General features: G+C 46.1%; 1 protein-coding gene across 5 annotated transcripts in view; it reads right to left on the reverse strand.

Moving 5' to 3' along the window:
- The window catches only part of LOC135540057 (forkhead box protein P4-like), a 188,427-nt gene that overhangs the window by 82,689 nt on the left and 77,785 nt on the right, over positions 1-27,953 (reverse strand). For all 5 annotated transcript variants that reach the window (XM_064966382.1, XM_064966380.1, XM_064966381.1 and 2 more), the window contains exon 2: positions 19,652-19,832. In XM_064966382.1, the coding sequence (XP_064822454.1) occupies positions 19,652-19,822 (171 nt within the window). In that variant the 5' untranslated portion in view covers positions 19,823-19,832. The remainder of the gene's footprint in view (positions 1-19,651; positions 19,833-27,953) is intronic.

Raw genomic sequence — 27,953 nt, forward strand, 5'->3', positions numbered from 1 at the left:
TGAGAGAGAGATAGGCAGAGAGAGAGTGAGTGAGATAGAGAGAGGGAGAGAGAGGTAGGCAGAGAGAGAGAGAGAGATAGAGAGATAGATAGGCAGAGAGAGAGTGAGTGGGCGAGAGACAGAGAGAGAGATAGGCAGAGAGAGAGTGAGTGAGAGAGAGAGAGAGAGAGAGAGAGGGAGAGAGAGATAGGCAGAGAGAGAGTGAGTGGGAGAGAGACAGAGAGATAGGCAGAGAGTGAGTGACAGAGAGAGAGAGAGAAAGAGAGAGAGAGAGAGAGAGAGAGAGAGAGAGAGAGAGAGAGACAGGTGGGTACCATATGCTGTAGTAATCCATCAGGACTGACTGAGGTCCATTGTTGACGGCCGAAACAACCCAGAGCCCCCCCCCCCCCCCCCGTAGAAAAACAGCCCCAGGTTTCCGGGGGGAGGAGTGGGAGGTGGTAGTTGGTATCATGTTACTCCGAGAGAGAACCTCACTCACTGATGAGTATGGACTCAACGGAAAACTACAACCAAACCAAAACTACAACTAAAAATAAAAAGCCTGGTGTAGTGACTAGTTGGTGTTAGTTCTGCGGTATCCAGAACCACACGCAGGAGTTCAACACTAAACACCTGTCTCATGTAGCCTGACTAGGAGAGGAACGTGTTCTGTTGTCTTCTAACTTCTATACTATACTTCCCCCAGAGAGAGACAGAGAGGAACTGAAGGATCACTTGTCACACACCACTACTCCCCAACCTCTGTCTTCTGTCTAGTGCTATAACCCTGCTCTAGACATGCCAGTCAACTTGAAAGACAACTGAAGTCCTGCTTGAGCTTCTCCTCAGAGAGGCTTCAAATCCACCCTTTCTCCCCCTAGCCTCCCCTTAACTCCCCCTGTCTCCCCCATCCTAGCCACTTCAATCCCCTACCTGGGGTCTTACATACACAAAATAAACGTTCCACTCTCTCTCTCCCTCTCTCTCTCTCTCTCTCTCTCTCCGTTTCTCTGTTTACTCGGACCAAGAAAAGGACAGAAAAAAAGAAGAGAGAGAGAGAGAAAAAAAGAGGGATGAAATTGAAGAGATGTAACGTGAGCCAGCAACCAGTGTGTCTGTCATCAGAGGAGTTTGGCAGCATAATCACACCTGGTTTTACACACACACATACACACGCACATACGCACACACACACGCATGCAAACACACACACACACACACACAGAGGGAGCGGGTTTGATTACAGAGGAGGTGACAGTTAGTGGGATTGCTTTATGACTTTGGGGCATATCTAAGTGAAGGCTTGGTTTCAGCCACGGTCGCTCCTGATGTATCGCATGCATCACTGTCACTCACCACACAAACCATTCTCTCTCTCCCTCTCTCATTCTCTCACTCCCTAATTCTCTCCCTCTCTAATTCTCTCTCTGTCTAATTCTCTCTCTCCCTCTCTCATTCTCTCCCTCTCTAATTCTCTCTCTGTCTAATTCTCTCTCTCTAATTCTCTCTCTCTCTCTCTCTCTCTAATTCTCTCTCTCTCTCTCTCTCTCTCTGTCTCCCTCTCTCATTCTCTCTCTCTAATTCTCTCTCTCTGTCTCTCTCTCTCCCTCTCTAATTCTCTCTCTCTAATTATCTCTCTCTAATTCTCTCTCTCTCTCTCTGTCTCTCTCTCTCCCTCTCTAATTGTCTCTCTCTCTCTAATCATCTCTCTCTGTCTCTCTCTCTCTCCCTCTCTCATTCTCTCTCTCTCTCTCTCTCTCTAATTCTCTCTCATTATCTCTCTCTCTCTAATTCTCTCTCATTATCTCTCTCTCTCTCTCTCTCTCTCTCTTATTCTCTCTCGTATTCTCTCTCTCTCTCTCTCTCTCTCTCTCTCTCTCTCTCATTCTCTCCACAATCCAACTCATGAAACATGCACCCAAGTCTCACTTTGTGCCAAAACGTCCTTCCTCATCATGAAAGTAGTCAATGTCAGCCTCTGTCTGTGACTGTAGAGAAGCCTCTGTCTGTGACTGTAGAGAAGCCTCTGTCTGTGACTGTAGAGAAGCTTCTGTCTTTGACTGTGGAGAAGCCTCTGTCTGTGACTGTAGAGAAACCTCTGTCTGTGACTGTAGAGAAGCCTCTGTCTGTGACTGTAGAGAAGCTTCTGTCTGTGACTGTAGAGAAGCTTCTGTCTGTGACTGTAGAGAAGCCTCTGTCTGTGACTAGAGAGAAGCCTCTGTCTGTGACTGTAGAGAAGCTTCTGTCTGTGACTGTAGAGAAGCTTCTGTCTGTGACTGTAGAGAAGCCTCTGTCTGTGACTAGAGAGAAGCCTCTGTCTGTGACTGTAGAGAAGCTTCTGTCTGTGACTGTAGAGAAGCCTCTGTCTGTGACTGTAGAGAAGCCTCTGTCTGTGACTGTAGAGAAGCCTCTGTCTGTGACTGTAGAGAAGCCTCTGTCTGTGACTGTAGAGAAGCCTCTGTCTGTGACTGTAGAGAAGCCTCTGTCTGTGACTAGAGAGAAGCCTCTGTGCAGTCTGTTGTTGATAAACCTCACTATTGCAGAGATACAGTCTAGACCCTTCAAACTCAACTCTGGACCTCGAAATCAGTTCCACTGCATTTTTTCATTGTTCCTCTCTAATCATGAACTGATTTAGACTTGGGACACCAGGTGGGTGCAATTAATGATCAGGTAGAACAGAAAACGAGCAGGCTCCAGACCTTGTAGGGTCAGACTTAAATGACCCTGGTCTGGACGTATACTAAAACAGATCAGCTACGTCACTGTGTAATAATCCAGGGATTCCTGGGAATACAGCTGGTAACCAAATGACCTGGGAATGTCTGTTTGTCCGTCTGTAATTAGACAGATAGGGGATAGGGGAAATAAGGAAGGCTTGGGCCTGCGGAGAGAGTCAGGGTTTTCTGATCTCTGGGTTAGGGGACACAAAACTAAGGGGGATGTTTTTTGGGAGCAATCTCTCATTAAAGCCTGCTAAACGGGCCAACTTTACACTGACCAGACCTAACTCCTCTTTTCTCTCTCTTTCTTATTACTTGGGTAAAGCCTGCTAAACGGGGGACAATTTCACAGTGGGTTACAAATAAACTCCACTCTGACCGGACTTCACTCCTCCGTTTCTCCACCTCTCTCTTTACCTCTCGCTCTCTTTCGGGTTTTAATTAGTCTCTTCCTGACTTCTCCAATCCCAGCTTCTCTCCTCCACACATTTGTTTTCACTCAGAACCTAGGCTGGGCAGACTAAATATATACCTATATAATAACTGTACTAAAACTACTTGCTCATACCCCAAACTGGGCAGATTACCCTGAGCTGTCCAGCCGTCCGATTCAGCTATTTAATGTAATGTTTCCGCAATATAAAGCGCTGCGTTCGAGAGCTGAGGTTTAAAACGGCTGCAGCAGGCCTCTCATGGCCCAGACTGCCCATTAAAGAAAGGAAAGGCCGCGTTCAGAGCCAACGCAATAAAAAACTCACAAACTCCAAAAGAACTTCAAAATATGCTGTAATGTTTTAAAACCCTGAGCGTTTCAATATTTTTTTCACATCCTATTTTTCACAAAAGCGACCTGTTCTGACTCCCAGAGACCATGCCGTGCTCCAGATGTGCGCTCCTCACCTCCAAGTCACACAAAAAGTTGTTTTTGTTCAATGAGGAAACCATCCCCGCACAGCGGCCGACTGCTATAATACTCAAATGTCTAAATTGAATCAAGAGCAGAAATATGATCATAAAATGAGCTGACCAAATATCCACAACGACCATGAGAAAACCGACAAACAAAAACTCAATGAAGTTTAAAGAAAAAATCACAACACAAACAGCTAATTACTCTACTGTTTTTTAATAAAGACAGAGAAATGTGAGGTAGAGGGTAAGAGAGGGAGAAAATGAGAGATGGATGAAGAGAGTGAGGGAGGGAAATAATGTGAAGTGGCACATGGAGAGATGAAGAGCATGAAAGGGGAAAATGAATATATGGTGTGGAAGAATGCAAGGACTGAAGTGAGAGAGGGAGAGAGAGATAGAGAGGGAGGGAGGTTTGATACACTCTGGCCAAGACAGCGACTGTAGGCTTCGGCACAGCCTAGCCGACTAATTGATGGCAAATAACACTGCTGCAGTTTCCCTACGAACACACACACACACTGCAGTTTCCCTACGAACACACACACACACACTGCAGTTTCACTACGAACACACACACACACTGCAGTTTCCCTACGAACACACACACACACTGCAGTTTCCCTACGAATACACACACACACTGCAGTTTCCCTACGAACACACACACACTGCACTTTTCCTGCGGTTTACTCAACAACACAGCTCGTTTGGCAGGAGAGGAAGGTTTCGTTCCAGACAGACCCAACCCATAGCGGAAAACACACACATTTTCTCTCTCTACTGATTGTTAATGTTTGACTCAGTTCTAGCCCTCTGTATCCTGCTCAAGAGGGGACAGGAGTAAGAACTGAGGTCTAAGTTGGGTGACCTCGAGGGCTAAGGGGATGTCCTGGCTCCTCCAGCCCAGCCAAGGCTGCTCCTCAGTGGGGTGAGAAAGCAGGGCGGGCCCCCGATGAGGTTAGCACTAGACTGGCAAACAGACTCACATATGGAATGCATTTCACTGCTATTATTAATACCCAAGAAATCCAACTAATAATGTAGGCAGAACGCTGCCAAAACTAAACTCAGGAGACAGAGGGAAAACACACACACATATATAAAGAAACACAAACACACACAAACACACACACACACACACACACACACACACACACACACACACACACACACACACACACACACACACACACACACACACACACACACACACACATACACACACACAAAAGAGTGTATTGGTTAAACAGAGGAACACTCTCACAGTCAGTATCTTTGAAATGTATTACCCAGCATGCTTGCTTAACCAGAAATAAAAACCTTTCATGTTTATGGTTCAGAGGGTTTTTACACCTGGTAGTGGCCGTAGACAGGGGCAAGTGTGTGTGTGTGTGTGTGTGTGTGTGTGTGTGTGTGTGTGTGTGTGTGTGTAATGGTGACGTGATGAAGAAGTGTTGGGGCAGTCAAGCGAATATTAACGTGAACGATTTGACAAAACTCTGAAATGGGCCCACCTTCAACTTCCCTTACGGTTGCCAGGCGTGCTCTTGCTCAGTGTGTGTGTGTGTGTGTGTGACAGGGTGGAGGGATGGATTGTGTGACTTATGAAGGGGATAACTCCTATTGGAGGAAACAGTGATATCACAGCCAGCACTGTAAAGCCACGTCTCACTCACAGCCACACACACACACACACACACACACACACACACACACACACACACACACACACACACACACACACACACACACACACACACACACACACACACACACACACACACTCCAAGTCATCTCTCTCTCTAGGTCTGGGGAAAAGGGACCTCATCACAGTATCCTCCTCTCCCTGGGATGAGGAGGAGAAGAGAAGAAAGAGAGAGCAAGGCTGCATTCCTCTCCTCCTCCCCTGTGCCTTCTCCCTGTTGACTTTCATCTGTCTTTAAGATGGTTCCCACAAAGAGCCAGAGCAGGCAAGCTAATTAGCAACACTTAAAAAGGCCTCGGCAGCCATTGTGTGCACCCCCACACACTCTACTGTTTCCAGGGTAATTATGTTGAGAGTGGAGCTGTGACGATTTCTTTCTTTCCAGTTCTCCTTCTTCACTTTCTCTCTTTTTTTCTCTCTCTTTCTGTTGTAGTCTCTATTCTCTAAGCCTGGAGTGGAGCACTGGGGGAGAGATTATGGAAAAAGGGAGGAGAGACAGAGAGGGAGAGAGAGAGAGAGAGAGATGAAGGGAAAGGAAAAATAGTTCCCCCTGCTCCATGACTGGCCAGACCTTTGTTGCAGTGGTGCATTGTGGGTCCAGTGCTTTTCAAAGTGTACCAGAGATCCCCTACTGCTGGGAGTGTCTGTACCCCCTCTGTGTGTGTGTGTGTATTGGGGAGGGGGGCAATCTGTCTAGCGGCTCCTTTTGAGCAGCTAACGCCTGACTAATGCTGGGACAGAACACACACACATACACAAACATACACACAATACCACACACTCTAAACACACGCCAATTAGTGTCAATTATGGCCACCGCTTCCTGACGTGGACAGCAGCCAATAGGAAATGAGCGCAACCAACGGTTAACAGCGATCGCCCAACTGTCATCCCCTCCTCCCTTCTGTCCCCCCTCCTTCTCTGTCCCCCCTCCTTCTCTGTGCCACTCTGTTCCAACTCTCCCTCTTTTCCTTCCCTCCTCTCTCTGACTCTCCTTTAAAACTCTTCCAACGTATTTCCCTCACTTTCTGTCATTCATCCTCTTGCCTCAGGTCTCAATAGTGTGTCTTACAACCCTAACCCCGGATCACCCTGCCTACTGACCTCATGAACTCTAACCCACAACCCGTCACTGACGCTCTGACCCTAGCCTTGTGTGCATGTGTTTTTCTTGTGCGTATGTGTGTGTGTGTGTGTCTGCTGATCCCACCACACAACTATTATCATCATGGCCATGGCCTTTGAACCTTAGTGTGTCGACAGTTAACTGCTTCTCAGTCTAAGCGAGGGGAAACGCTCACAGAACAGCTTGTGTGTCTGTTTGTGTGTCATATTTACCAGCCTGTGTGTACTGGCCTACCCAAACAGGTATATGGCAACTAGGTCCTCTCGTTTTCTCTCCCTCCCCCTTTCTCTTTCTCTCCTTCTCTCTCCCTCCTTTTCCTCTTTCTCTCCATCACTCTATCTCCCATTTTTTCTTTCTCTCCATCTCTCTCTGCTGCGTTTTCTCTCCTCCCTGTGTAGATCATCCAACCATGGCTGTGTTCAAAAGCCTCCTGATCTGTTCTGATCTGATCTGATCTGTCCCTTACACTACAACTATCTGGATGGCCACTAAAGAGAGGGGATGGATAGAATGGAAGTAAAAGAAAGAAAGGGAAGATCGTACAACCATAGTAAAGCTAGACAGCTGGAAACTCAGAAATGTTGTCCTAGCAGCCATTTTCTGCCATGCCGACATGACAGAGAAGGCCAGATGGATGGATGGGGGGAAGACTGAGGGAGCGAGAGGGAGAGCAGTAACAAAATGGGGCCAAGGAGGAGAGAGAGAGAGAGAGAGAGAGAGAAAAGGAGAGAGAGAGAGAGAGAGAGAGAGAGAGAGAGAGAGAGAGAGAGAGAGAGAAAGAGAGCGAGAGCGAGAGAAAGGTTGAATGGGATCCATGCCTCGCTCAACGGATCCTCAGGCCACTCAAACGCTCCTCTGGAAAAAGCTGTAAATTCTGTTCATTACCCCCCATAAATATGACATCCCAGCATTCCAGAATTAGGCCTCAATGTGTGAAAAAAATCATTAAACCAGGAATACAGAATCCGGAGCAAGGAGGAGAAAAAGGCGGAGAAAGGGAGAGAGACAGACATGTGAAAGGCATTACTATTCATGTGCGTTTTGTCTGAGCAGCAGTGTGTGTGTGTGTGTGTGTGTGTGTGTGTGTGTGTGTGTGTGTGTGTGTGTGTGTGTGTGTGTGTGTGTGTGTGTGAAGGGAGTACATATGTCTTCAATCCACATAGTCAGTATTACGTGATCTTTACAGAAGAAAACAAACTCTCTATCTGTCACATCGTCTGTGGTTTACTGAATAAATAATGACTGTGTGTGTATGTGTTGCATCTGCCCTAACCAGACTATATATCATCCTATCTGACTGTCCCCACTCCCCTGAGCTCTCAGTTTCATACAACATCATATCCTCATACAGCTTACTGGCAATCCTTATTTAAGACAACTCGCATTTTCTCATCAATGTCCTACAGACATCAATGGATGATTAAACCAACAGTCAAAAGGAGTGCTCAAGTCAGGATTCTAAAGTTAGGAGTCTGGATAAAATATATACAGAAAGATAAATGTGAGAAAGGGAAGAAGGCAAACAATAGAGAGAGTGGAGAGAAGTGGGTTTGGGAAAAGAGTAGAGAGAAGGAGAACAGAAAAGAGAAAGAAAGGGGCCCCTTTTAAGAATGCTACAGGAAGTGGGCACTCTGGAGTTCCCTTTGTATCGTCGTGGTAACAACAGTGGGTGTTCCATGATGCTAAGCAACGGTTCCCCCTTCCCCCTCTCACCTCAAACCACACTCTGTGACCTTTGGTGACCTGTGGTGACCCCAGACACAAAGTGTTAGGGCAAGGTCAGAGCAGAGGAATGCTTCTAGGAGGTGACACCACTCCACCAGACTGGCCCGCAATTTACTGGCACACAAACACACACATACACACACACATACACACACACATACACACACACACACACACACACACACACACACACACACACACACACACACACACACACACACACACACACACACACACACACACACACACACACACACACATACATACACACATACACACACACACATACACAAACATACACACACATACATACACATACATACACACAAACACACACATGCACACATACACACACATACACACACATACACACACATCCTTTGTCCAAATCACCTCTGTCCACTCAGAAGAGAAGAGACATTGGAACCGAGTTTAAACACATGCACACACACCCCTCCCTCCTTCACCCACCATCCTCTGTTATAAACAGCCGTCCCCTCCCTCTTTCACCCACCATTCTCTGTTATAACCAGCCCTCCCCTCCATCCTTCACCCACCATCCTCTGTTATAACCAGCCCTCCCCTCCATCCTTCACCCACCATCCTCTGTTATAACCAGCCCTCCCCTCCATCCTTCACCCACCATCCTCTGTTATAACCAGCCCTCCCCTCCCTCCTTCACCCACCATCCTCTGTTATAACCAGCCCTCCCCTCCCTCCTTCATCCACCATCCTCTGTTATAACCAGCCCTCCCCTCCATCCTTCACCCACCATCCTCTGTTATAACCAGCCCTCCCCTCCATCCTTCACCCACCATCCTCTGTTATAACCAGCCCTCCCCTCCATCCTTCACCCACATCCTCTGTTATAACCAGCCCTCCCCTCCATCCTTCACCCACCATCCTCTGTTATAACCAGCCCTCCCCTCCATCCTTCACCCACATCCTCTGTTATAATCAGCCCTCTCATCCATCTTTGGTTCCTCAGTCCTCTACATCCATCCCTCTCTCCCTGACCTGGTAGTGAACCTGAAGCGGGGTAGGGGGTCAGAGAGGACACTAGTGTCACTGTGACCTCTAGTCACCTCCAGGGCCTGACTTCATTGGCCCAATTAACTGCCATTAACATCAGGTCACATAATAACATTACTGTCTACACCACACACGCACACGCACATGCACACACACACACACACACACACACACACACACACACACACACACACACACACACACACACACACACACACACACACACACACACACACACACACACACACACACACACACACACACACACACACACACACACACACACACACACACACACACACACAGAACTAATGTGAGTTAATGAAGGATGTAATTAAGAAGCCACAGTGATGATCAGAAATCACAGAGCAGAGATAAAGATCTCAGATATCCATACAGATGGGTGTGTGTGTGTGTGTGTGTGTGTGTGTGTGTGTGTGTGTGTGTGTGTGTGTGTGTGTGTGTGTGTGTGTGTGTGTGTGTGTGTGTGTGTGTGTGTGAGCGATCAGGGAGATATGCAGCCAGATCTATGAGATGATAGATGCTGGATGGTTGCTAGATAGCGTATGGTTTCCTGTGATGTTAAATAGTCTAGACTCAGTGTTTGGGCATACTGTGGCAGTATGGTATACTGAACAACAACAGCCTATGGATGAGATGGAGGGAGAAAGATAGGGGGGTAGTGCAAGAGGGGGAGAATATAGATTTCCTAACTCAAAGCTCGAAACAGTCTTTGTTTCACCCAATGCTCCCCTAACTCCCCAGAGCACCAGTGACCTAACTCCAATCTGTGTTTGTGTGAGTGTGTGTTTACGTCAATGATGCTGACTGTGTTTTAGTGTGAAATGTGAGTCACTCTCTTTTTCCTTCATTTTTTCTAGTTTACAGTTGAGTGGCACTCCAAGAGGAAATGGCACTTCAGTGGCCGTGAGCTTCACTTTTCTCTCTCTAGCTCCCCCCTTTCTCTCCCGCCCTCTCTCGTTCACTCTCTCTCTTTCTCTTTTCACGCCCTGCACAGTGAGCCGACAGAGGCCCAGACTTCTACAGCAGCTGGAATGTCAGCAAGAGGGAAAGAGAATGAAAGAGGATAAAAGAAAGATGTAAATGTATAAAAAGGGGAGGACAGAGATGCTGGTGCATATTTAGTGCTGAAATGGGAATGCAAACACTTTAGGAAGTGAAGCTAAGCAAAGAGATGAATTCCATCCACTCATACTAAACATGTGCATCTATCATTGAAACAGCTCTATGTTTTTGTATTTAGATATTGAACGGTATGGGTAGCGTACTGACATTAGAAGGGTGGGTAGCACCATCTTGAATTGCCATAGTAACGATGGACTCCAATGCGTCATTGACAGGATTGATGTGAGTTTTGGTGCAGGGACTGAAAGTGATTGACTGCTGCCACCGGGAGGCCCCTCGCCTCCAATGGACCTGAAAGGTTTCTCAAAACTTTGACAGCTTTGTCACTGAGATCAGGACAATAATATTAAGGTATGAAACTGTATACAATTCGTGTTTATGTTGGTTATTATAATATGTACATTTTGGAGTATTCTTTTCGACTGATAAGATGAGTCTGTGGAATGAACTTCTGACAAGCTAGCCAGCCTACTTGATTTAGCTCATCTTGTCTTTTTGATGTTAATGTTGTCTTTGATAACTGTACAAAATAAAATGCTCATACTGACACTTTGAATAGCATTTGTCATTGGTATTAGCTAAGAGCTAAAATGAAAAACATGAATACAGTAGCAAACTATCCAGCCACAACTAAGAGAGGGCTGCGGCAGGATTGCTATTTTACCAGTAAAATGTATCATACCCATATAATTATTAGCTTGATACATAACTAGACATCTCATTAGATGTCTGTTTATATGTGATATGAAAATAGTAGCTAAGCCTGCTGGTTGTTGACTGCAAGAATGAATATAGCCTAAGTATGAAGCCTAACCCCTATGATGATAGCTAGCTAATAGCTATTATTTTTGCAAGCTCAGGCTGGTAGTCAGCTTGGTAACCAGATCATCCTGGTCAAAGTTTATTGGTCGCATACACAGATTTGCAGATGATATCGCAGGTGCAGCGAAATGCTTGTAAGCAAAATGCTAGCTGGTAACTGTCAATGATGCATTATTGTTGTGTGCTATTAGGCCTGTATACTGTATACTGTATACTGTTCTATGTTTTGTTAAATAGTCTCCATCTCACTCCTCTGTATGTAGAAGACCGGTGGACCGTCAGCTCTCAGACCATCGTGAGGAGGATATGACCTGGTTTGTTTGTGATGCACCAAGGGAAAGCAATAATGTATCATAGGGAGACAACACTATGTCAGGTTGAGATACTGCAGTGCGTGTGACTCATTACAGAAATGGGCACTAATAAAGGGACTCCTAGTCTTCACCCAGTAGCTCAGATTGTCACTGGTCATTTCCCCTCCCATACATGCAATTCATTTACTCCCATTCTTTGTGTATTAGGCTGTAGGCCTTGTGTATTAGGCTATACATATAGTGTATTAGGCTATAAGAATAATGTATTAGGATGTAGGCATTGTGTATTAGGCTATAGGTATAGTGTACTAGGATGTAGGCCTTGTGTATTAGGCTATAGGTATAGTGTATTAGGATATAGGCCTTGTGTATTAGGCTATAGGTATAGTGTATAAGGCTATAGGTATAGTGTATTAGGATATAGGCCTTGTGTATTAGGCTATAGGTATAGTGTATTAGGATATAGGCCGTGTGTATTAGGCTATAGGCATAGTGTATTAGGCTGTAGGCCTTGTGTATTAGGCTATAAGTATAGTGTATTAGGCTATAAGAATAATGTATTAGGATGTAGGCCTTGTGTATTAGGCTATAGGTATAGTGTACTAGGATGTAGGCCTTGTGTATTAGGCTATAGGTATAGTGTATTAGGATATAGGCCTTGTGTATTAGGCTATAGGTATAGTGTATAAGGCTATAGGTATAGTGTATTAGGATATAGGCCTTGTGTATTAGGCTATAGGTATAGTGTATTAGGATATAGGCCGTGTGTATTAGGCTATAGGCGTAGTGTATTAGGCTGTAGGCCTTGTGTATTAGGCTGTAGGTATAGTGTATTAGGCTATAGGCATAGTGTATTAGGCTATAGGTATAGTGTATTAGGCTATAGGTATAGTGTATTAGGATATAGGCCTTGTGTATTAGGCTATAGACCTTGTGCATTAGGCTGTAGGCATAGTGTATTAGGCTGTAGGCATAGTGTATTAGGATGTAGGCCTTGTGTATTAGGCTATAGGTATAGTGTATTAGGCTGTAGGCCTTGTGTATTAGGCTCTCGGTATAGGGTATTAGGCTGTAGGCCTTGTGTATTAGGCTGTATGCCTTGTGTATTGGGCTATAGGTATAGTGTATTAGGCTGTAGGCCTTGTGTATTGGGCTGTAGGCCTTATGTATTAGGCTATAGGTATAGTGTATTAGGCTGTAGGCCTTGTGTATTAGGCTATAAGTATAGTGTATTAGGATATAGGCCTTGTGTATTAGGCTATAGGTATAGTGTATTAGGATATAGGCCTTGTGTAATAGGCTATAGGTATAGTGTGTTAGGCTGTAGGTATAGTGTATTAAGCTGTAGGCATAGTGTATTAGGATGTAGGTCTTGTGTATTAGAATGTAGGCCTTGTTTATTAGGCTGTAGGTATAGTGTATTAGGCTGTAGGCATAGTGTATTAGGCTATAGGCCTTGTGTGTTAGGCTGTAGGCCTTGTGTATTAGGCTATATGCATAGTGTATTAGGCTGTAGGCATAGTGCATTAGGTTGTAGGCCTTGTGTATTAGGATGTAGGCCTTGTGTATTAGGCTATAGGTATAGTGTATTAGGATGTAGGCCTTGTGTACTAGGCTGTAGGCCTTTTGTATTAGGCTGTAGGCCTTGTATATTTGGCTATAGGTATAGTGTATTAGGCTGTAGGCCGTGTGTATTAGTCTGTAGGCCTTGTGTATTAGGCTATATGCATAGTGTATTAGGCTGTAGGCATAGTGCATTAGGTTGTAGGCCTTGTGTATTAGGATGTAGGCCTTGTGTATTAGGCTATAGGTATAGTGTATTAGGATGTAGGCCTTGTGTACTAGGCTGTAGGCCTTTTGTATTAGGCTGTAGGCCTTGTATATTTGGCTATAGGTATAGTGTATTAGGCTGTAGGCCTTGTGTATTAGGCTATAGGTATAGTGTATTAGGCTGTAGGCCTTGTGTATTAGGCTGTAGGCCTTGTGTATTAGGCTATAGGTATAGTTTATTAGGATGTAGGCCTTGTGTATTAGGCTGTAGGCCTTGTGTATTAGGCTCTAGGTATAGTGTATTAGGATGTAGGCCTTGTGTATTAGGCTATAGGTATAGTGTATTATGATATAGGCCTTGTGTATTAGGCTATAGGTATAGTGTATTATGATATAGGCCTTGTGTATTAGGATATAGGCCTTGTGTAGTAGGCTATATGTATAGTGTATTAGGCTGTAGGCCTTGTGTATTAGGCTATACGTATAGTGTATTAGGCTATAAGAATAATGTATTAGGATGTAGGCCTTGTGTATTAGTCTATAGGTATAGTGTACTAGGATGTAGGCCTTGTGTATTAGGCTATAGGTATAGTGTATTAGGATATAGGCCTTGTGTATTAGGCTATAGGTAAAGTGTATTAGGATGTAGGCCTTGTGTATTAGGCTATAGGTATAGTGTATTAGGATATAGGCCTTGTGTATTAGGCTATAGGTAAAGTGTATTAGGATGTAGGCCTTGTGTATTAGGCTATAGGTATAGTGTATTAGGATGAAGGCCTTGTTTATTAGGCTGTAGGTATAGTGTAGTAGACTATAGGCATAGTGTAATAGGCTATAGGTATAGTGAATTAGGCTCAAGGTATAGTGTATTAGGCTGTAGGCCTTGTGTATTAGGCTGTAGGCCTTGTGTATTAGGCTCTAGGTATAGTGTATTAGGCTGTAGGCCTTGTGTATTGGGCTGTAGGCCTTGTGTATTAGGCTATAGGTTTAGTGTATTAGGCTGTAGGCCTTGTGTATTAGGCTATAGGCCTTGTGTATTAGACTATAGGCATAGTGTATTAGGCTATAGGCATAGTGTATTAGGCTATAGGCCTTGTGTATTAGGCTATAGGCATAGTGTATTAGGCTGTAGGCCTTGTGTATTAGGCTATAGGCATAGTGTATTAGGCTGTAGGCCTTGTGTATTAGGCTATAGGTATATTAGTATGTAGGCCTTGTGTATTAGGCTGTAGGCCTTGTGTATATATGCCTTGTGTATTAGGCTGTATGCCTTGTGTATTAGGCTATAGGCCTTGTGTATTAGGCTGTAGGCCTTGTGTATTAGGCTATAGGCATAGTGTATTAGGCTGTAGGCCTTGTGTATTAGGCTATAGGCCTTGTGTATTAGGCTGTAGGCCTTGTGTATTAGGCTATAGGCATAGTGTATTAGGCTGTAGGCCTTGTGTATTAGGCTATAGGCCTTGTGTATTAGGCTGTAGGCCTTGTGTATTAGGCTATAGGTATAGTGTATTAGGCTGTAGGCCTTGTGTATTAGGCTGTAGGCCTTGTGTATTAGGCTATAGGCCTTGTGTATTAGGCTGTAGGCCTTGTGTATTAGGCTATAGGTATAGTGTATGTACAGTATGTACAGAATACATTGAAGCTGTAAAAGCCAGTTACTGTCATTATATGCCTTATTCTTTTCATATTTTGTCATTCCAATTCACAATGGAACTTGCACTCTGTTTTCAAGTTTGAATGAGACAATGTATTCCCTTCAATAAAGTTCTAAACTTTATAATATTATATTACTTGTGTATGCCTTTCCTTATACACATTTTTTTTTCTTGACTGATTACCATTCGATTGATGTGGTGCTATTGTCAGTCATATCATTTGAAAGGTCTGTTTCTCAGCTTTCAAAATATGTATCATGTTTTCATATATGGTTTGACATCAGCAAATGTTGCTTCTTGATACATGCTGAGTTCATGGTCATTTAGACAGTTAGGGGATTCAGACAGGGGATTCAGACAGTTTGGGGATTCAGACAGTTTGGGGATTCAGACAGTTTGGGGATTCAGACAGTTTGGGGACATCCTGCCAGTGATGCAACAATGTGGCGATTTACAGTCACAGCTAGATGATGACCTAAAGTCTACTGTGTCCATTCCCCTTGAAACCTACATTCACAAAACACAGACAGAGGGAAAAAACTAAAGAAAAGGGAGGGAGGCACCTGGTTCTCATCAGACACACACAAACACACACACCAGCACACACACACAGAGGGCTTTGAGGTTTGGGAGGGATTTGCCTGGTGATGTTTGTAACCTGCTATGCACAATTTAACATCCAGTCCTGTGGATGCAACCTCCTCCCCCTCCTCCGCCTTCTCACCACACAGAGAGAGAAAGCATGTCATGCTGTTTCTCGAGAGGTCGTCTGTCAGGGGCAGAGAGCAGTAGATGGAGACGCCAGAGAACGAGGCTGGGTTGAATCCTGGCTTTGTGAAAGAAGAGGCTGGGTTGAATCCTGGCTTTGTGAAAGAAGAGGCTGGGTGGAATCCTGGCTTTGTGAAAGAAGAGGCTGGGATTCTTAGAGGGGTCCACTTTTTTTCACTCCTGGTTTCCCCCTCTCACACTCGCTCACTTTCTTTTTTTTCTCTCTCTCTCTCTCTCTCTCTCTCTCTCTCTCTCTCTCTCTCTCTCTCTCTCTCTCTCTCTCTCTCTCTCTCCCTCTCTCTCTCTTTTCTCTCACTCTGTTCAGTCTTGGTATAGGATACAGTTAGGTTTGCCTCTGTCTCCCTCTGGTCTCAGGGTGGGGAAGCAGAACTGGTCTTCCCCCCTCTGCCTCTCTCCTCTAACCTCTCTCTCTCTCTATCTTTTTCTTTCATTCTGTTCTTTCTGGCGAGGCAGACAGGGCACATTCCTCAGGGAGGCCCAGGCGCCCTTTTCTGACACGTCTCAGCAATACACCCCTCCCTCCATCCCCCATCCCCTCTTTCTCTATCCCCCAATCTCCCTCCACCTCTACCCGTCCATCTCCCTCACCTTCTGTTACATCTATCTACCTGTAGGGCCTCTCTCTCCCCCTCCCTCTCTTTATCTCACACACACCCAACACTTTTACACTTCCACTCCTCTCACTACTCCTCCCTCACTTTACCCTGCAGCTCGGACCAGAGAGAGAGAGGGAGGAGAGAGAGAAGAGAAAGGAGAGAGAGGCCGGTGGAGTGGTTTGACGGCTGGAGATGGCTGTGATTTCTCCCAGGCTCCCAAGGGGCCCAGGGGAAAACGGCTTTGTGTTCTAACAACACCGCCCTGTGAAGAGCACTGTGTGTCTGAGCGTATGTGTGTATCTCAGTGTGTGTGCGTGTGTGTGTCGGTGTGTGTGTATAGGCACCATGGTTCCTCTCGGCAGGTTATTTGACCACCTACACTGCTATGCACTTCAGGTGGATGAGGAGAATAAAGGAAAGGGAAGGAGAAATAGAAAGTGAGAGAATGTGTGAGAGAGAAAGGGGGGGAGAACAGGTAGGTATTTTACTATAGCCGTGATATCAAAGGACACGGCAATTCTCACTGGCACGGAACTCAGATCTAGACTGGAGGGGGGTGGCGGGGGGGGGTGACAGGAGAACACACATACACAGATCACTATCCTACTCTACACACGGAGAGAAAGAGAGGGAAAGAAGGAAGGAGAGAGATTACTAAGCCATGTTGAGGGAGATACCGTATACAATAGATGTTCTGGGACTTGACTAACACCAGGCCAGGAACTAGAGGAGAGGTTGAGCTCCTCTTCCATCAAGCAGAGAAGGCGTGAGAGAGGAAGAGAGAGAAAGATGGAAAGTGAAAGGGAGGTATGTTTGCGGTTGGAAAGGCATTTAAGGAGGAAATGCCACTGTGCACACACACGCGCACACAGATGCACGCACACACACAGGTGCAACAACACAGAGAAGAGAGACGAGGGCCACAGAATAAAGAGCTACTTGTGTGAGTTACGGTTCAGGGCGGAGCCTGGGTGAGTGTGTGTGTCCAGGGCTGGAGGTTCCAGAGGAAACAGAGGCAGGATGCAGTAAGAAAAGGAGGGAGGAGTGAAAGGGGAAGAGTGGAGAAGTAGATTTTCTCTTCATTAACATAATCCACCTTCATTATAATCCCAGCTCTAGAGTTTCTGAGCTGCTCTTTTCATATAGGTACCTCAGCTCAAACTTAATGTACAATAATGCTGTCGTACTTTTAGGCCTTCTTATGTGCATGTGTGTGTGTGTGTGTGTGTGTGTGTGTGTGTGTGTGTGTGTGTGTGTGTGTGTGTGTGTGTGTGTGTGTGTGTGTGTGTGTGTGTGTGTGTGTGCATGTGCGCGTGCGTGTGCGTACGTGTGTGTGTGTGTGTGTGTGTGTGTGTGTGTGTGTGTACGTGTGCGTGCGTGTGTGTGTTATGTCACTAGTCTGGCAGTATAGAGAGTCAGAGAGGAGGAATATGGGGATCTGGGATAATGGGAAACAAAGTGTGGATTTTCAGCCAAGGAACTCCGGGAAACACAGAAATTCCATCTGATACAGTGGCCAGAGGAGGGGAGACACTGACGCACCGGGGGGAACTAAAACAGCTCAACACTGGCCACATCACGTTGACGTGTCACCAACTATGAAATAAAACACACACAAGTGTCCATACAAACACACACGTCACAGATGGACTTTTAGATCCATGAGAAGATAAAATTGTGTTTTTTAGTTTTAAAAATACACTGAGTCTAGACTATTTATCATCACAGAAAACCATACGCTATCTAGCAACCATCCAGCATCTATCATCTCATAGATTTCACAGAAGTACAAGGGAAGATGATGCTGTTTCTCATGTAGTTCAGAGTTTCAAAGGATCTGAATGTAATAACATGCGTGTGCTTTGTCATTGACATCCTAACATGTCAGCCCATCTTCTCGTGTGAGACTGTAAGACGGCACAGTTTGTCTGCATTACATCAAATCAATTAGGCTGGAGACAACATGCAACAATTTCAAAGATTTTACTGAGTCACAGTTCAAATAAGGAAATCAGTCAATTGAAATAAATTCATTAGGCCCTAATCTATGTATTTAACATGACTGGTAATACAGATATGCATATCTTGGTCACAGATACCTTTAAAAAAGGTAGGGGTGTGGATCAGAAAACCAGTCAGTATCTGGTGTGACCTTTTGCCTCATGCAGCGCAACACATCTCCTTCACATAGAGTTCATCAGGCTGGTGATTGTTGCTTGTGGAATGTTGTCCAACCCCTCTTTAATAGCTGTGCGAAGTTGCTGGATATTGGCGGGAACTGGAACATGCTGTCGTACACGTCGATCCAGAGCATCCCAAACATGGTCAATAGGTGACATGTCTGGTGAGTATGCAGGCCATGCTAGAACTGGAATATTTTCAGCTTCCAGGAATGGTGTATAGATCCTTGCGACATGGGGCCTTGCATTATCATGAAGAAACATGAGGAGATGTCGGCGGATGAATGGCACGGCAATGGGCCTCAGGATCTCGTCACGGTATCTCTGTGCATTCAAATTGCCATCGATAAAATGCAAAATCCGTAGTTTATGCCTGCCAATACCATAACCCCACCGCCACCATGGGGCACTCTGTTCACAATGTTGACGTTGGCAAACCACTTGCCATACATGCTGTCTGCCATCTGCCCGGGACCAGTTGAAACCGGCATTCATCCGTGAAGAGCACATTTCTCCAGCGTGCCAGTGGCCATTGAAGGTGAGCATTTGGTTATGACTCCAAACTGTAATCAGGTCAAGACCCTAGTGAGGACGAGGAGCAAGCAGATGAGCTATTCTGAGACAGTTTCTGACAGAAATCCTTCGGTTGTGCAAACCCACAGTATCATCAACTGTCAAGGTGGCTGGTCTCAGACGATCAGTATGTCAATTGCACGCTCCCTCAAAACTTGAGACATCTGTGACATTGTGTTGTATGACAAAACCGCATTTTAGAGTGGCCTTTTATTGTCCCCAGTACAAGGTGCACCTGTGTAATGATCATGCTGTTTAATCAGCTTCTCGATATGCCACACCTGTCAGGTGGATGGATTCTATTGGCTAAAGGATAAATTCTCACTAACAGGGATGTAAACACATTTGTAAGAAATAAGCTTCCTGTGCATTTGGAACATTTCTGGGATTTTTTATTTCAGGTCATGAAACATGGGACGAACACTTTGGTGTTTATATATTTTTTTCAGAGTACATGTTCATTAAATGGCACAAGTGATGGATGTTGCACAACCACACACAGACACCTGCAAGCCCGTATGCACAAACAAATGAGCATGAAGTGCACACACACATATGCACACACACGCAAGCATGCGCCAACACAAGGATACACACACACCTGCTGCTGCTGGAGGTGCAGTAGGTCCACTGGGCTGATCTCCCCATTGGTGTCCCCGTTGGACCCGCCTTCTCTCCCTCCCCCGCCGTCCGAATGGCTGCTGAGGCTGCTGACTCCGTTCTGATTGGAGGGCGTAGTTCGAGTGGTCTCAGAGGCCGATTCCACCATCATCACGTGGCACCTGGGAGCGAGGGAGGAGAAGGAGGAGAGGACAGAGAAAGGTAAGCAGATATTAAGTGAAGGTGAATGAGTGCAGCCATGGCAGTTTGCTCTGGAGCTGGAGGAGTCTGGGTTAACAAACAAAAGAGTTGGGAAAATAAAGTACACACACACACAACACACACACACACACACACACACACACACACACACACACACACACACACACACACACACACACACACACACACACACACACACACGCATACATACATACATACACACACACACAGTGAGCTTTATGGCCTAGTCCTGGAGAGAAGAGCTCTGCAGAATGCCCGTGTTATCAGGGTAAAGGCGTGTGTGTGTGTGTATGCTGGCGTATCTGCCAGCCTTGATAACACTAAGTAAACAAGTACAGTATGCACACACACTGCCATTCTCATGTGGTCATAGAAACATTTGAGCCTTCCTGAGTGTGTGTGTGGGGGGGAGAAGGCAGGGCTGAAAGAGTCAGACAACCATTATAGGCATCAGTAGAAAAGCCCCACTTTCTACAGTATCCAGAGGTGCTGAGTGTGTGTACAGAGCAGGCTTGTCTTGGAGTGGAGTATGTTTGATGCATGTTCACGACAAAATGCGTCTCTGTGAGTTTGTTGGAACACAGGCGCGGGATGCATCTTTAGGAGAAAGAATGAGCGTGGGAGAGAGGAAAGGAGAGACAGAGGAAGAGAGAAGGCGAAGGAGAAAGAATGAGCGTGGGAGAGAGGAAAGGAGAGACAGAGAAAGAGAGAAGGAGAAAGAATGAGCATGGGAGAGAGGAAAGGAGAGACAGAGAAAGAGAGAAGGAGAAAGAATGAGTGTGGGAGAGAGGAAAGGAGAGACAGAGAAAGAGAGAAGGAGAAAGAATGAGCATGGGAGAGAGGAAAGGGGAGACAGAGAAAGAGAGAAGGAGAAAGAATGAGCGTGGGAGAGAGGAAAGGAGAGACAGAGAAAGAGAGAAGGAGAAAGAATGAGTGTGGGAGAGAGGAAAGGAGAGACAGAGAAAGAGAGAAGGTGAAAGAATGAGCTTGGGAGAGAGGAAAGGAGAGACAGAGAAAGAGAGAAGGAGAAGGTGAAAGAATGAGTGTGGGAGAGAGGAAAGGAGAGACAGAGAAAGAGAGAAGGTGAAAGAATGAGCGTGAGAGAGAGGAAAGGAGAGACAAAGAAAGAGAGAAGGAGAAAGAATGAGCGTGGGAGAGAGGAAAGGAGAGACAGAGAAAGAGAGATGGAGAAAGAATGAGCGTGGGAGAGAGGAAAGGAGAGACAGAGAAAGAGAGAAGGAGAAAGAATGAGCGTGGGAGAGAGGAAAGGAGAGACAGAGAAAGAGAGATGGAGAAAGAATGAGTGTGGGAGAGAGGAAAGGAGAGACAGAGAAAGAGAGAAGGAGAAAGAATGAGTGTGGGAGAGAGGAAAGGAGAGACAGAGGAAGAGAGAAGGTGAAGGAGAAAGAATGAGTGTGGGAGAGAGGAAAGGAGAGACAGAGGAAGAGAGAAGGAGAAAGAATGAGCGTAGGAGAGAGGACAGGAGAGACAGAGAAAGAGAGATGGAGAAGGTGAAAGAATGAGTGTGGGAGAGAGGAAAGGAGAGACAGAGAAAGAGAGAAGGTGAAAGAATGAGCGTGGGAGAGAGGAAAGGAGAGACAGAGAAAGAGAGAAGGCGAAGGAGAAAGAATGAGTGTGGGAGAGAGGAAAGGAGAGACAGAGGAAGAGAGAAGGTGAAGGAGAAAGAATGAGGGTGGGAGAGAGGAAAGGAGAGACAGAGAAAGAGAGAAGGAGAAAGAATGAGTGTGGGAGAGAGGAAAGGAGAGACAGAGGAAGAGAGAAGGTGAAGGAGAAAGAATGAGCGTGGGAGAGAGGAAAGGAGAGACAGAGAAAGAGAGAAGGAGAAAGAATGAGCGTGGGAGAGAGGAAAGGAGAGACAGAGAAAGAGAGAAGGAGAAAGAATGAGTGTGGGAGAGAGGAAATGAGAGACAGAGGAAGAGAGAAGGTGAAGGAGAAAGAATGAGCGTGGGAGAGAGGAAAAGAGAGACAGAGAAAGAGTGATGGAGAAAGAATGAGAGTGGGAGAGAGGAAAGGAGAGACAGAGAAAGAGAGAAGGAGAAAGAATGAGCGGGGGAGAGAGGAAAGGAGAGACAGAGAAAGAGAGAAGACGAAGGCAAAATAATGAGCGTGGGAGAGAGGAAAGGAGAGACAGAGAAAGAGAGAAGGTGAAGGAGAAAGAATGAGCGTGGGAGAGAGGAAAGGAGAGACAGAGAAAGAGAGAAGGAGAAAGAATGAGCGGGGGAGAGAGGAAAGGAGAGACAGAGAAAGAGAGAAGACGAAGGCAAAAGAATGAGCGTGGGAGAGAGGAAAGGAGAGACAGAGAAAGAGAGAAGGTGAAGGAGAAAGAATGAGCGTGGGAGAGAGGAAAGGAGAGACAGAGAAAGAGAGAAGGAGAAAGAATGAGCGCAGGAGAGAGGAAAGGAGAGACAGAGGAAGAGAGAAGGAGAAAGAATGAGCGTAGGAGATAGGACAGGAGAGACAGAGAAAGAGAAATGGAGAAAGAATGAGCGTGGGAGAGAGAAAAGGAGAGACAGAGAAAGAGAGAAGGAGAAAGAATGAGCGTGGGAGAGAGGACAGGAGAGACAGAGAAAGAGAGATGGAGAAAGAATGAGTGTGGGAGAGAGGAAAGGAGAGACAGAGGAAGAGAGAAGGTGAAGGAGAAAGAATGAGCGTGGGAGAGAGGAAAGGAGAGACAGAGAAAGAGAGAAGGAGAAAGAATGAGCGTGGGAGAGAGGAAAGGAGAGACAGAGAACAAGAGAAGGAGAAAGCATGAGCGTGGGAGAGAGGAAAGGAGGGACAGAGAAAGAGAGAAGGCGAAGGAGAAAGAATGAGCGTGGGAGAGAGGAAAGGAGCGACAGAGAAAGAGAGAAGGAGAAAGAATGAGCGTGGGAGAGAGGAAAGGAGAGACAGAGAAAGAGAGAGAGGCGAAGGAGAAAGAATGAGCGTGGGAGAGAGGAAAGGGGAGACAGAGAAAGAGAGAAGGAGAAAGAATGAGCGTGGGAGAGAGGAAAGGAGAGACAGAGAAAGAGAGAAGGAGAAAGAATGAGCGTGGGAGAGAGGAAAGGAGAGACAGAGAAAGAGAGAAGGTGAAGGAGAAAGAATGAGCGTGGGAGAGAGGAAAGGAGAGACAGAGAAAGAGAGAAGGAGAAAGAATGAGCGTGGGAGAGAGGAAAGGAGAGACAGAGAAAGAGAGAAGGAGAAAGAATGAGCGTGGGAGAGAGGAAAGGAGAGACAGAGAAAGAGAGAAGGAGAAAGAATGAGCGTGGGAGAGAGGAAAAGAGAGACAAAGAAAGAGAGAAGGAGAAAGAATGAGCGTGGGAGAGAGGAAAGGAGAGACACAGAAAGAGAGAAGGAGAAAGAATGAGTGTGGGAGAGAGGAAAGGAGAGACAGAGGAAGAGAGAAGGAGAAGGAGAAAGAATGAGCATGGGAGAGAGGAAAGGAGAGACAGAGGAAGAGAGAAGGAGAAAGAATGAGCGTAGGAGAGAGGACAGGAGAGACAGAGAAAGAGAAATGGAGAAAGAATGAGCGTGGGAGAGAGAAAAGGAGAGACAGAGAAAGAGAGAAGGAGAAAGAATGAGCGTGGGAGAGAGGACAGGAGAGACAGAGAAAGAGAGATGGAGAAAGAATGAGTGTGGGAGAGAGGAAAGGAGAGACAGAGGAAGAGAGAAGGTGAAGGAGAAAGAATGAGCGTGGGAGAGAGGAAAGGAGAGACAGAGAAAGAGAGAAGGAGAAAGAATGAGCGTGGGAGAGAGGAAAGGAGAGACAGAGAACAAGAGAAGGAGAAAGCATGAGCGTGGGAGAGAGGAAAGGAGGGACAGAGAAAGAGAGAAGGCGAAGGAGAAAGAATGAGCGTGGGAGAGAGGAAAGGAGCGACAGAGAAAGAGAGAAGGAGAAAGAATGAGCGTGGGAGAGAGGAAAGGAGAGACAGAGAAAGAGAGAAGGCGAAGGAGAAAGAATGAGCGTGGGAGAGAGGAAAGGAGAGACAGAGAAAGAGAGAAGGAGAAAGAATGAGCGTGGGAGAGAGGAAAGGAGAGACAGAGAAAGAGAGAAGGAGAAAGAATGAGCGTGGGAGAGAGGAAAGGAGAGACAGAGAAAGAGAGAAGGTGAAGGAGAAAGAATGAGCGTGGGAGAGAGGAAAGGAGAGACAGAGAAAGAGAGAAGGAGAAAGAATGAGCGTGGGAGAGAGGAAAGGAGAGACAGAGAAAGAGAGAAGGAGAAAGAATGAGTGTGGGAGAGAGGAAAGGAGAGACAGAGAAAGAGAGAAGGAGAAAGAATGAGCGTGGGAGAGAGGAAAAGAGAGACAAAGAAAGAGAGAAGGAGAAAGAATGAGCGTGGGAGAGAGGAAAGGAGAGACAGAGAAAGAGAGAAGGAGAAGGAGAAGGAGAAAGAATGAGCATGGGAGAGAGGAAAGGAGAGACAGAGAAAGAGAGAAGGAGAAAGAATGAGCATGGGAGAGAGGAAAGGAGAGACAGAGAAAGAGAGAAGGAGAAGGAGAAAGAATGAGCATGGGAGAGAGGAAAGGAGAGACAGAGAAAGAGAGAAGGAGAAAGAATGAGCATGGGAGAGAGGAAAGGAGAGACAGAGAAAGAGAGAAGGAGAAAGAATGAGCGTGGGAGAGAGGAAAGGAGAGACAGAGAAAGAGAGAAGGAGAAAGAATGAGCGTGGGAGAGAGGAAAGGAGAGACAGAGAAAGAGAGATGGAGAAAGAAAGAGAGTGGGAGAGAGGAAAGGAGAGACAGAGAAAGAGAGAAGGAGAAAGAATGAGCTTGGGAGAGAGGAAAGGAGACAGAGAAAGAGAGATGGAGAAAGAATGAGCATGGGAGAGAGGAAAGGAGAGACAGAGAAAGAGAGAAGGAGAAAGAATGAGTGTGGGAGAGAGGAAAGGAGAGACAGAGGAAGAGAGAAGGTGAAGGAGAAAGAATGAGTGTGAGAGAGAGGAAAGGAGAGACAGAGGAAGAGAGAAGGTGAAGGAGAAAGAATGAGCGTGGGAGAGAGGAAAGGAGAGACAGAGAAAGAGAGAAGGAGAAAGAATGAGCGTGGGAGAGGGGAAAGGAGAGACAGAGGAAGAGAGAAGGTGAAGGAGAAAGAATGAGCGTGGGAGAGAGGAAAGGAGAGACAGAGAAAGAGAGAAGGAGAAAGAATGAGCGTGGGAGAGAGGAAAGGAGAGAAAGAGAAAGAGAGAAGGAGAAAGAATGAGCGTGGGAGAGAGGAAAGGGGAGACAGAGAAAGAGAGAAGGAGAAAGAATGAGCGTGGGAGAGAGGAAAGGAGAGACAGAGAAAGAGAGATGGAGAAAGAATGAGCGTGGGAGAGAGGAAAGGAGAGACAGAGAAAGAGAGATAGAGAAAGAATGAGCGTGGGAGAGAGGAAAGGAGAGACAGAGAAAGAGAGATGGAGAAAGAATGAGCGTGGGAGAGAGGAAAGGAGAGACAGAGAAAGAGAGAAGGAGAAAGAATGAGCGCGGGAGAGAGGAAAGGAGAGACAGAGAAAGAGAGATGGAGAAAGAATGAGTGTGGGAGAGAGGAAAGGAGAGACAGAGAAAGAGAGAAGGAGAAAGAATGAGTGTGGGAGAGAGGAAAGGAGAGACAGAGGAAGAGAGAAGGTGAAGGAGAAAGAATGAGCGTGGGAGAGAGGAAAGGAGAGACAGAGAAAGAGAGAAGGTGAAGGAGAAAGAATGAGCGTGGGAGAGAGGAAAGGAGAGACAGAGAAAGAGAGAAGGAGAAAGAATGAGCGTGGGAGAGGGGAAAGGAGAGACAGAGAAAGAGAGAAGGAGAACAAATGAGTGTGGGAGAGAGGAAAGGAGAGACAGAGGAAGAGAGAAGGTGAAGGAGAAAGAATGAGCGTGGGAGAGAGGAAAGGAGAGACAGAGAAAGAGTGATGGAGAAAGAATGAGCGTGGGAGAGAGGAAAGGAGAGACAGAGAAAGAGAGAAGGGAAGGCAAAAGAATGAGCGTGGGAGAGAGGAAAGGAGAGACAGAGAAAGAGAGAAGGAGAAAGAATGAGCGTGGGAGAGAGGAAAGGAGAGACAGAGAAAGAAAGAATGAGCGTGGGAGAGAGGAAAGGAGGGACAGAGAAAGAGAGAAGGCGAAGGAGAAAGAATGAGCGTGGGAGAGAGGAAAGGAGAGACAGAGAAAGAGAGAAGGAGAAAGAATGAGCGTGGGAGAGAGGAAAGGAGAGACAGAGAAAGAGAGAGAAGGAGAAAGAATGAGCGTGGGAGAGAGGAAAGGAGAGACAGAGAAAGAGAGAAGGAGAAAGAATGAGCGTGGGAGAGAGGAAAGGAGAGACAGAGAAAGAGAGAAGGAGAAAGAATGAGCGTGGGAGAGAGGAAAGGAGAGACAGAGAAAGAGAGAAGGTGAAGGAGAAAGAATGAGCGTGGGAGAGAGGAAAGGAGAGACAGAGAAAGAGAGAAGGAGAAAGAATGAGCGTGGGAGAGAGACAGAGAAAGGAGAGACAGAGAAAGAGAGAAGGAGAAAGAATGAGTGTGGGAGAGAGGAAAGGAGAGACAGAGAAAGAGAGAAGGAGAAAGAATGAGCGTGGGAGAGAGGAAAAGAGAGACAGGAAAGAGAGAGGAAAAGAATGAGCGTGGGAGAGAGGAAAGGAGAGACAGAGAAAGAGAGAAGGAGAAAGAATGAGCGTGTGGGAGAGAGGAAAGGAGAGACAGAGGAAGAGAGAGAAGGAGAAGGAGAAAGAATGAGCATGGGAGAGAGGAAAGGAGAGACAGAGAAAGAGAAGGAGAAAGAATGAGCATGGGAGAGAGGAAAGGAGAGACAGAGAAAGAGAGAAGGAGAAGGAGAAAGAAAGAATGAGCGTGGGAGAGAGGAAAGGAGAGACAGAGAAAGAGAGAAGGAGAAAGAATGAGCATGGGAGAGAGGAAAGGAGAGACAGAAAAGAGAAAGGAGAAAGAATGAGCGTGGGAGAGAGGAAAGGAGAGACAGAGAAAGAGAGAAGGAGAAAGAATGAGCGTGGGAGAGAGGAAAGGAGAGACAGAGAAAGAGAGATGGAGAAAGAAAGAGAGTGGGAGAGAGGAAAGGAGAGACAGAGAAAGAGAGAAGGAGAAAGAATGAGCGTGGGAGAGAGGAAAGGAGACAGAGAAAGAGAGATGGAGAAAGAATGAGCGTGGGAGAGAGGAAAGGAGAGACAGAGAAAGAGAGAAGGAGAAAGAATGAGTGTGGGAGAGAGGAAAGGAGAGACAGAGGAAGAGAGAAGGTGAAGGAGAAAGAATGAGTGTGGGAGAGAGGAAAGGAGAGACAGAGGAAGAGAGAAGGTGAAGGAGAAAGAATGAGCGTGGGAGAGAGGAAAGGAGAGACAGAGAAAGAGAGAAGGAGAAAGAATGAGCGTGGGAGAGAGGAAAGGAGAGACAGAGGAAGAGAGAAGGTGAAGGAGAAAGAATGAGCGTGGGAGAGAGGAAAGGAGAGACAGAGAAAGAGAGAAGGAGAAAGAATGAGCGTGGGAGAGAGGAAAGGAGAGACAGAGAAAGAGAGAAGGAGAAAGAATGAGCGTGGGAGAGAGGAAAGGAGAGACAGAGAAAGAGAGAAGGAGAGAAGAATGAGCGTGGGAGAGAGGAAAGGAGAGACAGAGAAAGAGAGATGGAGAAAGAATGAGCGTGGGAGAGAGGAAAGGAGAGAGACAGAGAAGAGAGATAGGAGAAAGAATGAGCGTGGGAGAGAGGAAAGGAGAGACAGAGAAAGAGAGATGGAGAAAGAATGAGCGTGGGAGAGAGGAAAGGAGAGACAGAGAAAGAGAGAAGGAGAAAGAATGAGCGTGGGAGAGAGGAAAGGAGAGACAGAGAAAGAGAGATGGAGGAAAGAATGAGTGTGGGAGAGAGGAAAGGAGAGACAGAGAAAGAGAAGGTGAAGGAGAAAGAATGAGCGTGGGAGAGAGGAAAGGAGAGACAGAGAAAGAGAGAAGGAGAAAGAATGAGCGGGGGAGAGAGGAAAGGAGAGACAGAGAAAGAGAGAAGGGAAGGCAAAAGAATGAGCGTGGGAGAGAGGAAAGGAGAGACAGAGAAAGAGAGAAGGTGAAGGAGAAAGAATGAGCGTGGGAGAGAGGAAAGGAGAGACAGA

This window comes from Oncorhynchus masou, chromosome 5 (genome assembly GCF_036934945.1).
Source record: "Oncorhynchus masou masou isolate Uvic2021 chromosome 5, UVic_Omas_1.1, whole genome shotgun sequence".
Classification (NCBI taxonomy): domain Eukaryota; kingdom Metazoa; phylum Chordata; class Actinopteri; order Salmoniformes; family Salmonidae; genus Oncorhynchus; species Oncorhynchus masou.